The 15,619-nt window shown below is 53.8% G+C and overlaps 1 protein-coding gene and 1 long non-coding RNA gene across 2 annotated transcripts in view; both read left to right on the top strand.

Moving 5' to 3' along the window:
- Positions 1-1,597, top strand: part of LOC121106958 — a 2,685-nt gene extending 1,088 nt beyond the window's left edge. Inside the window, exon 2 of the long non-coding RNA XR_005840200.2 lies at positions 113-1,597. This is a non-coding gene — a long non-coding RNA (uncharacterized LOC121106958). The remainder of the gene's footprint in view (positions 1-112) is intronic.
- A 10,003-nt stretch (positions 1,598-11,600) lies between these two features.
- Positions 11,601-12,587, top strand: LOC429798 (olfactory receptor 14A16-like). The gene has a single exon (XM_025155900.2). The coding sequence runs from the start codon at positions 11,601-11,603 to the stop codon at positions 12,585-12,587; it is 987 nt and encodes a 328-aa protein (XP_025011668.2).
- The last annotated feature ends 3,032 nt before the right edge of the window (positions 12,588-15,619 follow it).

Here is a 15,619-nt window from a genome sequence, read left to right on the forward strand (position 1 = left end):
CCCCCCCCCCCCCCCCCCCGCTCCATCCTTGTGGGGTCGCTGTGAAGAACTCCCGTTTTTGTTAAAATAAAATATTGATTTTGTTTTATCTTTTCCCCACACCTCCCTGCAGAAACTGACAGTTCCCGCCAAAAAAAGCCCCCCTACAGCCACCAGATGATGCGGGGACAACCGCCGGTGACTCCGGGACACCGCTCTGTCACCATCACTCGGGTGATACTGCTCTCTGTGCTCTGACCACCACGTGGGCACAGGCACAGCCAGCCCCACATTGTCACCGTGCTATCGCTAAGCTGCCGACTGTCTTTTGTCACCCCCCAGGCCTGCCTCCAGCCGGACCTGGTAACACTGGAGCTCTCTGGCGCTGTCACCATTATGTGCCACAAGGATGGGGACGTGGTGGTGTACTCTGCTGCCACCAGAGGGGACCGTGTGTGACATCAGTGCGGAACAGCTGTCATCGCTGTTGGGTGTTGCTTTTGTCAACATGCATGGGGTGTCACCGCTGGGGACACCTCTGTGTCACCCCTACGGTGTCGCACCCCAAAGTTGGAGGCACCCCTCTGCAGATCCCCTGGTGTCCCTCCTTCTGACCGCATTGTTCCCATGCGGGGGTGGGTAGAGTTGAGGGGCACACACTTTATTTTGTAAATAAGATTTATTTTGTGATAACGGTGGACTGGGAGGCGCCGCCCCCCCAGACCTCTGCATGAATAAAAGGCAGAGGAGCGGCTGTGGGGCTCTGCATGTCAGACCGGGGGGCACTCTGGGGACAGGTGACTGCAGCATCCCAGCCCCATAGCCCCTATGACCCCATCACCACCACAGTCCCATCTCATTGCCATCCCATAACCCATATCCATATGCTACAACCTTATCCCATCCCATATCCCATCGTGTATTCATAGCCCATCCTATATCCATACCCTCATATCCATCCCATAACCATATTCCAAATCCATCCCATATCTGTATCCTCATATCTCATCCTATATCCATATCCCATCCCATATCCCATCCCCAGTCCATCCCACCCCTTATCCATACCCCCAAGTCCCACATCCTATCCCCATCTCATTCCCCACATCCTATATCCGTATCATCCCACATCCATCCCAAACTCACGTCCCCACATCCCATCCCAAATCCATCTCATCCCAAATCCATCTCGTGTCCACATCCCATATCTTTATCAATATCCCATGCCCATATATATCTCATTTTGCCATATCCCATCCCGTATCCAAATCCCCACACGCTCTCCATGCATTCTTCCCCCTCTCCCAGGTGGAGCTCATTACATTCCAGCTGCTCTCTCACATAAAGGGCAGCTCCTCCACCTCGCTTCCCCAGCCTGTCTTTCCTAGAAGCACACAGCCCTCCATGGCTGCACTGCAGTCACACGAGCTTTCCCACCACGTCTGCGTGACTGCAATGAGATCGTGGCCCTGTGACCACACACAGATCTCCAGCTCACCCTGCTTATGTCCCATGCTGTGCGCGTTGGTATACAGGCACTTTAGGGAAGCCGCAGGTGCAGCTGCCCCTCTAGGGACACGAGAAGGTTTTGGACGGGGTATCTGCAACGTGACCTTCTCTTTGCACGATCCAATGGGACAACTCTGAGGTTTGTCTTTCTAATGTCTCTAACACGTGTCCCTGGAATCATAGAATCACAGAATCACAAAGGTTGGAAAACACCCACAGGATCATCCAGTCCAACCATTCACCCATCACCAATGGTTCTCACTGAACCATGTCCCTCAACACAACATCCAAGCCTTCTTTGAACACCTCCAGGGTTGGTGACTCCACCACCTCTCTGGGCAGCCCATTCCAGTGCCTGACCACCCTTTCAGACAAGTAGTATTTCCTAACGTCCAGCCTGAACCTTCCCTGGCACAGCTTGAAGCCATTCCCTCTAGTCCTATCACTGTCACACGAGAGAAGAGGCCGACCCCCAGCTCACTACAACCTCCCTTCAGGTAGTTATAGAGAGCAATAAGGTCTCTCCTGAGCCTCCTCTTCTCCAGACTGAACAATCCCAGCTCCTTCAGCTGCTCCTCATAAGGTCTGTGCTCCAGACCCCTCACCAGCTTTGTTGCCCTCCTCTGGACACCCTCCAGGGCCTCGATGTCTTTCTTACAATGAGGCCCACAACTGGACACAGCACTCGAGGTGCGGCCTCACCAGGGCTGAGTACAGGGGGACAATTACTCCTTCCTCCTCATTCCCATGACAGAGCATGGGGAAGAAATGAAAACTCCACCATCTTTTGCAACTCTGTTTTTTGTTTGTTTGTTTGTTTGTTTGTTTCTCCACCTCTTTCCAGGTGGTCAAATGCAACACCAGGCACGGACTCAGATGTGAATGATAATTAAATCATTTATTACAGGTTCTCACATCACTTATACACGTTCACCAGTTTCCTTTTTTTAGCTTTCCCATCCACCTTTACAGCTTTCCCACCCGCCTTTACACATCAACCAAGTATTCCACAAGCACTCCCTAAGCATGCATGCAGGCGCTTATCCAGTCAGAGCCGCGAGCTGTTCCTTTTGCTTTTCTCTTCTTCTAGAGACATCCCTGGTTCTCAGCCTTGCTTTCACATGCTGTTTCTCGTGCTCCACAGCGTCTGCTCTGATAGTCTTCCTTGTATTCCCAGAGTCCAGCAGTTTTCTGTAAAAGAAGAGGAACTCTTCTCAAACAATAGCGCAGGTTTGGGGAGCAGTTTGCCCACACGCAGGCCCCGTCGGAGGCTTCAGGTCAGGACACGGAGGGCAGGGCAGCCATTTCACTCCGTCTCTCTTCCTCTCCCCTTGAAGGTGTCCAGCTGCAGTGTTTTGCTCCTGAGCTACGCCACCCCCACCCCCAAAGCCCTTCTCTTCCCACCAGGGACCTAGAGGAGCCAACGAGCTGGAAAGAAAGTCTCCTCTCTGGCCCAGAGCGGCCTCACGCTTAGCTGGGCCTTCAAATGCTGCCAAATGATGGGCCTTGGTGTGTCGGGTGTGTCAACAGAAGAGAGCATGATATCGGAGAAGAAGGAATAATGTACCAGCCCAAGGCTCCGGGGAATGTAGCCGCCCCATCCCTCAGAGCCAAGGGGTCTTGGGAGAGTCCCCACTGTTCCTCCACCTCTGCTTTTCTACAGAGAGGCGGCATCCTGGAATGCTATGGATAGGAATCACGCACCTCTTTTGTGCCCTCTCTCGGGATCGTCGGCGCTTGTGGATGCGTGGTGGTGGCATCAAAAGGGAGGTGTCATAGATGGGCTCCTCGGGCAGACTGTGCTCAGAGCTTGATGGTGATTCAATCACTATTGTAGGTATTATCATTGGAGGCTGCGCTCCACGAGGGCCACTCAGCTCTTTGTTTGCCTCCAGCACTCTGCCATCACAGAAGATTTTCTCTCCTGCTCGTCCTCCTTTGAGGCTCTCAGATTCCACTGCCTGGGCTCGACCTGCCTCCAATACTGAAGCTTTGGCTGTGTATTTGCCCAGGAACTGGCTTGCCAGTGCCGGCTTCGCTGCTCCTCTTTCTTCTTCTTTACCCCTCTGAGCTTTTATAGGCTGTGCTGGACGCATTTCTGCTGCTTTTCCTTTGGCAGCGAGTTTGCCCTGAAACTGGCTGGTGGTCAGCGCCGGCTTCACTGCTCCTTGTTTTCTGAGCCACTGAGGTTCCACTGCCTGAGCTCGACCTGAGACTTGTGCTGGAGCTTTGGCAGTGAGTTTGCCCTGAAACTGGCTGATCAGCGCCGGCTTCACTGCTCCTCTTTCTTCTCTGCACCTCTGAGCTTCCATGCCATGAGTGCGACCTGGCTCTGGTGCTTCTTTTTTGGCTGTGACTTTGTGCTGACCTTGGCTGCTCAGCGCCAGCTTCGCCGCACCTTGTTCTTCTTTGCACCTGTGGGCTTTGATTGCCTGTGCTGGACCCACCGGTGGTGCTGTGCTTTTTGTCGTGCCTTCGCCGTGGGTTTTGCCAGGCACAGCCATCTTTTTGGCAGAGGACACCGCCGGGACCACTGGAACTTGACTGAAAGCACAGAGCAGAGGGAGTCCATCTCAGTGGGTGACAGCTTTGGGGCCACATCCTGCAGCCCTGGCTGCAACGCAGCCTTCCCTGCACAGCACACACAGGCTACGCTGGGGCTGTCCTGAGGGCCAAAGAGGAGTCAGCCCTATGAAATGGGGGGCTCCCGGCTGCCACATCCCACCCCTCCATGTGCTGCATTTGGTGCTGCTGGGCAGCCCGAGACAGTGACTGTCGGAGGCTGGAGAATGGGCTCCTGCTGGGTCAGTGAAACGCCCCATGAGGATCCCAACCCCGAGCACCCAGTCTCACCTGGACACAGCGCTCTTCTTCTGGTTGACCCTTGTTCTCTTCGCGAAGCATGTACCTTCTCTTCTGGTAATGCTTGAGCGCCCAGGTAAAGGTGGCAACTCAGGAATTTTCCCTGGAACTGGGAAGGAGAGATCGTGTCAGAGGACATTCACTGTGAAAGTGCCATCTCTGTGACACGCAGGGGTGCTCAGGCCTGTCCAAAGCATCTGAGAGGGCCGCTCCACTTCCCTCGCAGATGCTCTCTCCAGAGACCTGTGTCCCTCTTGCCCAGCTCCAACTCTCAGGGGTACAGCTCTGATTTGGGCCTGCCTTCCTGGCATTTGCTTTGGGAAAGAGGAACTGGGTGGTGCCTGTGAGGTGACAGAGTCTCTTTTAGGGGCTCATTTCCTGAGGGGAGGACGGCCGAGGATCCCCCATCCTCATGCCATACCCAGGGATGGGGGCACATGGGAACATCGCGCCCTGCATCTTAGATGTCATGAGGCTAACATTTGGTTAGGAGAGGCTGTGGCGAGCTGGCGTGAGTCTTTTCACGAGTCAGAGCCTTTGGATGATCTCCGAGTGGGGATTTTCCCATCGCAGCTTGGTTGTGTGCGGCACGGAAGGGAGCTGGCTGCTGCTTTACCTTTCTTGCCCTGGCCAAGAGGTGGCAAGCCCTCTGCTTTCTCTTGCTTGCCCTCACCAGGGACTTCTCCTGAGGCCTTGGGTGCTTTCCTGGGAGGTGGTTTGGGGACAAACTCCAACTGAAACCTGTTCAAAAGAAGACATGGGTGTGACCCAGGGCTCCAGCAGCCCTTGCTGCTCACTGGGATTGCATGATCAAAGGCAGATTTTCACATTGCATCAAGGTCCATTATTCCCCAGAGTTGACTGCGCCCTGATTCCAGGCACTGTCCTGGGAAATGGGTCACCCAGCCAAGAAATCCAGGCCACGATGGGAAGAAAATGTCCCATAAATTCCTTCATCTCTCCCATCAGACCTACCTCACAGAAATCTCGACAGTTGCGGGATGTGTAAAATAGGTACCAAGGGTGAATTGTCAAAATGCCCACCTCTGGAGAGAAGGTTCACCCTCCAGGAGGGAATGCCCTGGGTAATCCGACCCACGATAGTTCCCTAAGCAACGTGACCTGTGACCTTAGCTGTTAGCAGGCACCAGGGGAGCCTGATATGCTGACTTCAAGAGAAAACACTGTGCAGACTGTGGAGCTGGGTGAAGGTCCCGTGGCCAAGATTGTCCTGCAGGGATGGGGACTGGATGGTAAATTGGAACTGATAAAGGATCTTATTTCCTGCGCCAGTGGTTTTCCACCTTTCTGTCAAAAACACGCCTTCAAGTAATCTTTGCAAGACAAAGGTGTGTGTGACTAGAGTCACTTAACCTAAGCTTAGCCTCCCCCAGCCCCTCTGACGTCTGAGGACAAGCTGGAACACAGGAGGCTTTATTTCCCGCCAGACTTGTCTGTCCATCCCACGTGACAGGATGGAAACAACCATGGCTGCCCTGAGTCCTCGTGGCAGGACACCCGTGGCCACGAGGAGTAAACGATACCGAACGAGAGCAGAGCAGTGCGTCGAGCAGAGGCTCCAGCCACAAGCACACTCACTCAGGAAAGACGACGACCCGGCCAGAGCGCGACAGGGAGGCCACTGCTGCCACCCGGGACACCACCATGTCCAGCAGCCAGGGGACCTGCAGGGGAGGAACAGGGAGGTTGTGGAACATCCTTGTGAAGGCTGAGGCACTCGGGAGTGGAGGGCCCGAGGCAGGGAGAGCTGACAGCACTGTAGCTCTTGCCTGCCCGAGCAGCTGGCCAGGTCCTGGCAGGCCTCACGCGGGCAGGGTAAGGGCTGTGGGACTGCCCCAACACCTCACCTTGAAAACGGCTGTTTCTAGGTTCACTTTCCCACAGACCTTCTCCAGGAAGTCGTAGTAGAATTTCATTTGAACTTGTGCCCCTTCTATGAGGAGGACTCCTATGTCCTTCAGGACAAAGGCAATGTTCTCCCCGTTCCTCAGGCAGCGGGAGATGAGAGATGTGGTGCTGCATATGCAGGCTTCCCCTCTCTGCCGGGACACAGATGCAGCTGCGGCCACCTCGGTGTACTTGAGGGACTCCGCCTCCTTATGGCCTGGAAGATCACACAAGAGAGTTGGAGTTGGTCATTTAGCAGCCCTTGTGCCCATGCTTCTGAGTGCTACTCATTGTACTTGCCCCCCAGGATGGCCCTGTGTTTGGAGTGGCTCCACGGAGGGGCCGGTTTGCTTTTGACAATGGAGGCAGTCGTCCTGTGTGCCCTGTCCGTGCAGCCAGCAAGAGTTTAATTCTCCTCCTACCTGGCAGGAATTCCTCATCACCCGTCAGATTGTGGACGCCCAGAAGGTTCCTGGCCAGGCAAAACACAGGCCACTGCACAACCAGGGTCCCGTCCTTAGCCTTGATCTGTTTGGAGACGATGTGGAAGGAACCGAAGGTGGGAATTCGGATTCCCTGCAAGTGGAAGAGAACGGAAGGGCTGAAGGGTTAAGGCTGAAGGAGGGACTGGGGGTTGCCTTGTGCAGGGACTGTGCTTCAGGTCCTGCCGTGTCCGCTGCCGCTGTTCAGAGGTGCAGGCCTGGGCAAGTGGGAGAGAATTGGGATTCCTCATGGAATCCAGAGGCTTCCAGCAACTGGGATCAGCCCTGAGATACACCACCACCTGCCACGAGCGATACTGCACCTGTGGGAGGCCCATTGGTACTTCACAGGGACTTTGGGGGGCAGTTTCCTGCTTTCCGGGGAGGAGAAGAGGCACTGCATTGCGTGGCCCAGGGCCAAGGGGACTCCCCAGCCCTCCAAGCAGACCAGCGGGAAGCGGGTGCTGACCCACCTTGTGCAGCAGGAGGTGTTGTTGCACACAGACGGCCACCGCCTCCCAGACGGCTACTCGCTCTGCGGGGCAAAGGAAAAGCAGGTCACTGCATCTGCCGCTTCTCGGCACTCCTACTGCCTCAGAGCAGGAGTGAGGTGGCAGATGAAAAGGGTCACCGCTGTCCATGGCCCCAAACAGAGACAGCCCCGAGGCAGCCCGAGTGCTGGCTCTGGCCCACTCACTGCCAGGACCCGGTCGCATCGGCGCCCTGTGGTGGCTGTGGATCCCTGTACCTTTGGCGGTGACATCTGGACTTCTGGAGGCACGCTCCATTGCGGGGCCATCCTCCCAGAAGTTTATCTTGGTCCGCATCACACGTGCAGATCGCTCCTTGTTGGCACCAGCCATGTGGGAGCTAATCCCTTCCAGATGCTTCCAGTCGTCTGCCAGAAGCTCCTTCAGGATGCAGCACCCACCACCGTGCAGCCGCTTTGATACTGCTCCTGGGTGCCGTGTCACAGAGCACCCACTGTGACACCGTGGCAACGTGGCCAGTGCTGGCTGTTGCCCATTATGACGCTGGCACCGGCAACCTGCTGCCTGCCCTAGCACTGCAGGAGCCCAGCTCTGGTCTTTGGAGGCCACCACTCTCTAGAGCTGCACCCCTTGTGTTCGGTGGCACCCCACCAGAGGTGCTGTAGGCGGCCTCCTCAGGCAGGCTGGCCTCAGAATGAGATGCTGAGCCCGCCACCTTCTCAGGCTCTTCCCGCACTGGCCTGAACTTCTCGACCTTTGCCACCTCTACTTTGGTTGCTGTGCATCTCAATGGCTGTGGCCCTCACTTGTGCTCTTTGGGCACCAAGGGCAGGCTGGCCTCGGAGCTCAGTGGGGATCAAGGGGCAGGTTTTGCTTTCTTTGACATGGGACTCGTTTGCACTCATAATCGGTCTAGAAGAGGAAACTATGGGCTCCCAGCCCTGACACCCGCACAGTGCAGAAGAGAAATAACCTGCAGTACTCTTGAGAAGTGCTGCGAGCTGTCACAGTTCTTCACTGGAGGAAGGGGACTGTTGGAACCAGTCCATTCATTATCAGCATTAAACAAACTGAGTTGTGAAGTTCAGCTTGGAACTGCTCGCGCTTCCATTCCTGTTTCACTGAAGTGAAACTCTCCAGGCAGCATCTGTCAGCCTGGTTGTTACATCATTAAATGGCCGAGAAAAAATTGCTTTCTCTGCCACCTGCTGAAAACTGTCCGTGCCTTGAGTTTTCTTTTCTAGATGAGCCCGGTCACGTTAAACCACTAGGAGTAGTCATGAAGAGGTTTCTAGGATGCAGGAAGTAAATAATATATCCCTCTGTACGTCTCTGCCTTCAGCAATCCCGGCAGAGGCACACAGATTCCAAAACGTACCCATTTATCTTTCTCTTTAATGTGAACAGTGCGTTGCAGTGGTATTTCCTGTGACACCTGAAAATAAATTGAGACCATCACTCCTACACACAGACCGAACCCCCAGAAGACAACAGTTCTCGGGTACCTGCCCTGGGAGGGTGTATCTCATCCTGGGAAAACCTCATTTCATCTTTCAGCGAAGGATCAACAATCAGCTTGGCTGAATAGGACTGACACCAGCTGCCTGCCGTTTTACACGGGTATGGTCTTACAGAGCAGCATCACTTCTGTGTTTGTAGTCCGGGCAATGTGAATCACTGGCCATTGCCATGCTTTCCTGAACTGGAGTAATTTCAGGTCAGAACTGCAGAGCAGATAGGAAGTCAGCTTGTTTCCCACCTAGATGAGTAACTTCCGCGCACGTGCTCAGAAGGAGCCTGAGGCATCATGATTTAGCTACGTGTAGACAGATGCCATCAGTGGCTCTTCCCTTGTGCACTGACGCAGTGACACCATGGCAGGAGGCCACCAGGTTGGTCAAGCAGGATTTGCCCTTAGTGAAGCCACGCTGGTTCTCCCGTATCAGCTGAGACTTCCGTCCCACCTCAGACTCAGGAGGGATGTGACTGTTCTCTGAGATTTTCCATCACAGCCTGCAAACACTCGCACACCTCTGGGAGCAGCGCTGGCACCTCACTCATCGCCAGGTGTCTGTGTGGGAGCAGCTGACCCCCCTGAATGCAGCCCAGGGGCTCAGGGCGGGGGCTGCCATGCAGGGAACTCCTCTGTGCACGCCTGAGATGAACCAGGGGGAATCTCAGCTCCTGTGGGTGTGGGTTGCGTGGGGGGAGCTGAATTCTGCTTCAGCGGAGGGCTTCCAGCTGGGGGTGAGATGGCTGCATCACGTCTCCTGAATCACTGCCCTGAGCGGGAGAAACGCACAGACCCCTCTTTACTTCTACCTGTCCTTTCAATCTGGATGTGCAGAGGGAAACATCTACACCTCACACGGACAGGCACGCTTTGCTGGGACAAACCATGCTGCTGGAATCAGTGTCTGTCCACGCTTTAGAGAAGAGCAATTGCTGCTTACTTCAGTCTCGTTTAGACCACTTTTCCCAGGGCTGACCCTGCTGCCTTGCAGGAGCTGTGAGCCCTGGAGCCCCAGGGACATGTGCAGGAGCTGCTGGGGGAAAGAGTAAGGGAGCCCTTGGGCTGTGCCTCTGCTGCTGAGCTGGGCCGGGCTCCCGGGACACAGGGAGCTCATACAAGTAGCTCGTACAGGAACAGCTTGTACAGTGCAGCAGAGCTGGGCCACTGCCTGCGGGTGACAATGAGAGGAGAGAAGGCTGAGAGATACAACCCAGTGCATAGAGCGGGACAAATCTGAGTTGGCTGGGGGAGCAGCGCTCACAGACCTTATCGTGGTAAGGCTCTGGCTGGCTGGGCAGCGTGAATCAGTATCCTGGAAAGGCTTTCTGGACCAGGGACATGCATACTTGTTTCCTGCGGAGAAGGATCTGCTGCGGATGAGGGCTTCCCTGCTGCAGCACAGAGCACAGCCCTGAGGGCTCCGTGTCCCATGTCGGCTGCAGGCTGTGCAGCCGGGGCTGCAGCCGGGTGCCCAGGGCTGTCCTGCAGAGCAGGGTCCCTGCTGAGCCCCAGGGGCTGTGTGCCGGGCAGGGACTCTGCCGCCTGCCAGGCTCAGCACTCAGCCTGCCTGGGGAGCTGCCCAGGGCGCTGCGGGGAGATGTGTGGGGGGAAGGAGCCCCCCGGCAGGGCAGGAGCCTTCTGCTGCCACAGCTGCTGCCTGGGGCCGGGGACTTACAGTTTACGGTGCTCCAAGGCAAAACCAGGTGACTTACTACAGAAATAGGGCAGTGTTTATCTGCTTCAGTGTGGGCTTTCCTTAGTCACTGTTTTTTGTTTCTGCTCCTCTGTCTCAGCAGAAATAGATATAAATGCTGTGATTTCAGAGAAGTGGAGATGGCCTAGCCATCACTTTGAGGTTTGCCAGGATGCACAGCAAGATCCTTTGCTGCTCCTCAGCCCATAGAAATCACCATCACCCCATGCTGTTTCAGCAGGTTCGGTGTGATCTGGCCCTTAGCATCTGCACGCACCGAGATGCCCCTGGGCAGTGCCTGATGCCAGGAACGGTCCGTAGGGCAAAGCTGAGCACGCAGTAGCTGAGATGGGCTCTGTGAGCTCCTGGGAGGGACCTGTGGTCAGAGAAACAGCTGCAGGCAGGGAGAGCTGCAGGCAGCAGAGACATGGACAGGGAGGGAGAGGGACCTGGTGCCAGAAAGATGGTGGGAGGGGGATTTGGGCATCTCCCTGCCATCCCTGAAGTGCAGGCAGCTTCCCTGCAGCAACAACTTGGCCTGTTCATTTCTCCCAACACAGAGCACCAGCCCAGTGCCACGTAAACTTGGTCATAGCTGCCACTGGACACGCTTGGATGGTGGGTGAGAATTCAGGTGCATCTCAGACACTGATGCGGTGGGTTCTGTCATGCAGATATGTCCACGGAGGAAACACATTCATTTCTCCCCTTAAGCTTTGAGGCTCCGGGAAATGCTGTGTGTGAGTCTGAGAATGAACAGACATTCCCTTCAGGACACTTGAATGGAATTGTGGCATTCAAGTATTTTTTGGGGGTGTCTGCTAGGCTGCAGGTGGCCCTGGATCTCTCATAGCATCTCTGTGTTAACCAGCAGCCCCATGGAGAGAACACCTCAGTGTATTTTAATCTGAGATCACTCTATTTCAACTTTCTTCTTGCTGCTGGCCAGGGCTGACTCCAACAGTCTCCAAAGCAGCGTTCCCTGTGCCCAGTGGCATCTTCAGCCAGCAGCAACCAGAGCTCAAGCAAAGATCCTGCCGAAAAGGCAGGGGCAGTTAGGGAGGTTTCGGCAAGATATGAAGTAGGCTTTGCTGAAAGATGTCTACCATAATGTTGTATTGCTGTTCCTTCCTTTATCAGGTCCCCGTGCCCAGAGGCAGCAGATGCCCAACAGCAGCTCCATCAGCGAGTTCCTCCTCCTGGCATTTGCAGACACACGGCAGCTGCAGCTCCTGCACTTCTGGCTCTTCCTGGGCATCTACATGGCTGCCCTCCTGGGCAACGGCCTCATCATCATAGGCATAGCCTGCGACCACCGCCTGCACACCCCCATGTACTTCTTCCTCCTCAACCTCGCCCTCCTCGACCTGGGCTGCATCTCCACCACCCTCCCCAAAGCCATGGCCAACGCCCTCTGGGACACCAGGGACATCTCCTATGCTGGATGTGCTGCACAGTGCTTTCTGTTTGTCTTTCTGATGTCAGCAGAATATTCCCTTCTCACTGTGATGTCCTATGACCGCTACGTTGCCATCTGCAAGCCTCTGCACTATGAGACCCTGCTGGGCAGCAGAGCTTGTGCCAGCATGGCAGCAGCTGCCTGGGGCAGTGGGGTCCTCAATGCCGTGCTTCAAACTGCTAACACATTTTCACTTCCTGTCTGCCGAGGCAATGCTGTGAATCAGTTCTTCTGTGAAATCCCCCATCTCCTCAAGCTCTCCTGCTCCATCTCCCACCTCAGGGAAATTTGGGCTACTGTAGTTGGTGTCTCTTTAGCATTTGGGTGTTTTGTTTTCATTCTTTTCTCCTATGTGCAGATCTTCAGGGCTGTGCTGAGGATGCCCTCTGAGCAGGGACAGCACAAAGCCTTTTCCACATGCCTCCCTCACCTGGCTGTGGTCTCTCTGTTTGTCAGTGCTGGTTTCTTTTCCTACCTGAAGCCCTCCTCCATTTCCTTCCCATCCCTGGATCTGGTGTTGGCAGTTCTGTACTCTTTGGTTCCTCCAACCTTGAACCCTATCATCTACAGTGTTAGAAACAAGGATATCAAGTGTGCAGTTAGGAAAGTCACTTCACATGTTTCTGAATTGTCATCACTTTACTCACATTTTTTGCCATCTTTAGTGTCATTTGCAGTTATTGTTCTCTGAGATAAATATTTATTATTCTTCTCAGTTCTACTGAGGAATGGATTTGCTTTGTTTTGTTTCCAGTTATAGAAATGTGTGTCTAAACATATATCAGTGCTGACCCTCTTAATATCTGTTCAATAAAATGGGATTTCCACAATGCACTGCTGTTTCCTGAAGACTGTAGAAATGAATTGCAGAAAGGTCTGACAAATTAAGAGCTGGGATATCACCAATTACATGAAGTTTTAACAAAAGAAAGTGTGAGATTCTGCACTTGGGTTGAGACAACCCTGACTGTGTGTACAGACTGGAAGATGAGGGGCTGGGGAGCAGCTCTGGGAAAGGGATCTGGGGGATCTTGTGGTCAGCAATTTGAACACGAGTCAGCAGTAAAAGGCCAACAGTACCCTGGGGTGCATCAGGTCCAGCACAGCCATCTCGTGAGGGAAGGGATTGTCCTGCTCTGCTATGTGCTGGCATGGCCTCACTTTGATCACTAGGTGCTTTTTGGATGCGGTAATGTAAGACGGACATCAGACAATCAGAGAGCATCTGTAGGAGAGCTATGAAAGTAGTGAAGTGTCCAGAGGAGAGGAGTATGAATCATGGCTGAAGTCACTTAGCTTGATCATCCTAGACAAGAGGAGACTGAGAGGAGACCTCATCATACTCTATGGCTTCCTCATAACCACCATTGTTCTTTAGGGATGTGAAAGATAACAAGAAGGGGTTCTACAGGAGCAGAAGGAGACAGGCCAAGGAGAGTGTTCCCCCTCTGATGAAAGGCAATGGGGAGCTGGCTTCCTCAGACATAGAAAAAGCTGAGGTAGTCAAAGAGTGCTTTGCCTCGGTCTTCATGAGTGGTCAGGCTTCCCGTGTCTGCCAGGACCACGAGCCTCTAGGTGAGGATGTGGGGAGTGGTTTCTGTCCCACTGTAATGGTGGAACAAGTCCAAGTCCTCCTCATGGAACTGAAGGTGTCTAAGTCCATGGGGCAGGATGATATCCATCCCAGGGTTGTGAAAGAGCTGGCTGATGTGGTTGCCGAGACGTTCTCCATCATATTTGAAAAATCATAGCTGTCTGGTAAAGTACCCAGTGACTGGAAAAAGGGAAACATTTACTCCTATTTTTAAGAAAGGGAGAAAGGAAGATCCAGGGAACTAGAGGCCGGTGAGCCTCACCTCTGTATCTGGGAAGATCATGGAGCAGATCCTCCTAGAAGCTATGTTAAGGCACATATGAGATAAAGAGGTGATTTGAGACAGCCAGCATGGCTTCACCAAGGACAGATCGTGCCTGACCGATCTGGTGGTATGGTACACTATGATAGAGTGATGGCTTCGGTTGACGGGGGAAGGGCTATGGATGTCATCTACCTGGACTTCTGCAAGGCCTTTGACACGGTCCCTCAGCACATCCTTCTCTCTAAATTGAAGAGGTGTGGATTTGAAGGATGGACTGTTCGGTGGATTAGGAATTGGCTGGCTGGATGCAGCCAAAGGGTTGTGATCAATGGGTCTGTGTCAGGGTGGAGGCGGTCACAAGCGGTGTCCCTCAGCGGTCAGTCTTGGGAGCGGTGCTCTTCAGCATCTCCATCAATGACAGACAATGGCATCGAGTGCAGCCTCAGCAAGTTTGCGGATGACACCAAGCTGAGTGGTGCAGTCAATACACTGGAAGGAAGGGAAGCCATCCACAGCGACCTGGACAGGCTGGAGAAGTGGGCCCATGAAAACTTAACAAAGTTCAATAAGGCCAAGTGCAGGGTGCTGCACTTGTGTCGGGGCAGCCCCAGGTATTTATACATACTGGGGGAAGATCTCCTTGAAAGCATCCCTGTGGAGAAGGACATGGAGGTCCTGGTGTATGAGAAGGCCAACTGTGTTCTGGGCTGCATTAAAAAAGGGCTGGCCAGCAGGGAGTGGGAGGTGATTGTGCCCTCTACTCTGCTCTTGTGAGGCCCTATCTGCAGTACTGGGCCCCCAGTCTGGGCCCTCCTGTACAGGAAGGACATGGAGCTCTTGGAGCGGGTCCAGAGGAGGGCCACTAAGATGATCAGAGGGCTGGAGCACCTCTCCTATGAGGAAAGGTTGAGGGAACTGGGCTTGTTTAGCTTGGAGAAGAGAAGGCTGTGGGGAGACCTCATTGTGGCCTTCCAGTACTTGAAGGGAGTATATAAACAGGAGGGGGAACTGCTGTTTGAAAGGGTGGATAGTGATAGACGGGGGGAATGGTTTTAAACTGAGACAGGAGAGGTTTAGGTTAGATATTAGGAGGAAGTTTTTCACTCAGAGGGTGGTGATGCACTGGAACAAGTTGCCAAAGGAGGCTGTGGATGCCCCATCCCTGGAGGCATTCAAGGCCAGGCTGGATGTGGCTCTGGGCAGCCTGGTCTGGTGCTTGGTGACCCTGCACATAGCAGTGGGGTTGAAACTAGATGATAATTAAGGTCCTTTTCAATCCAGGCCATTCTATGATTCTGTAATTCTATGGTTCTATGATTCTATGATTTTATGACTGTCAGTGGAACAGGGGCTCAGTGTGCTCCAGGATGCTCAGATAAGTCCCTTATCCAAAGAGACAGGGAGTTCCTTTAGTTTTTCCTCCCCTAAGGTGCTGAGACCCTTCTAGGGACTCTTAAAAGACTCTGTCCTTGAGAACAACAGAAATTCAGGCATGGGGACAGGCCAGGTGACAGTCTTGGTGCTGTCCCTCAGGACCCCCACCCCTTTAAGAGCCAAGAGCAGCCTCAGCAGCAGCACTTGTTGGTGGAGGGGCTTAGGAAGGGCACAGGGGAAGGGACTGGGATACTGTCAAGACCTCCATGTCTGAGAGGAAGTGATACCAGGCTCATTCACCAAAGCAGTGGGAAATTTGCTGGGAATTATTCCATACATACTAACTAATAGAATCATTAAACTAGGAAAAAAACCTCTAAGATAATCTACTCCAACCATCATCCTTGGCATCATAAACAAGGGAGTGAAAGTATGCTCCATACCAACATATAGGGTTAAATAAATTCAGCAGTACTTAGTCAAGTTCTGG

This window comes from Gallus gallus, chromosome 16 (assembly GCF_016699485.2).
Source record: "Gallus gallus isolate bGalGal1 chromosome 16, bGalGal1.mat.broiler.GRCg7b, whole genome shotgun sequence".
NCBI classification, from domain to species: Eukaryota; Metazoa; Chordata; class Aves; order Galliformes; family Phasianidae; genus Gallus; species Gallus gallus.

Coding starts and splice junctions, on each gene's coding strand:
- LOC429798 (XM_025155900.2), top strand. CDS start 11,601: ATGCCCAACAGCAGCTCCATCAGCGAGTTCCTCCTCCTGGCATTTGCA.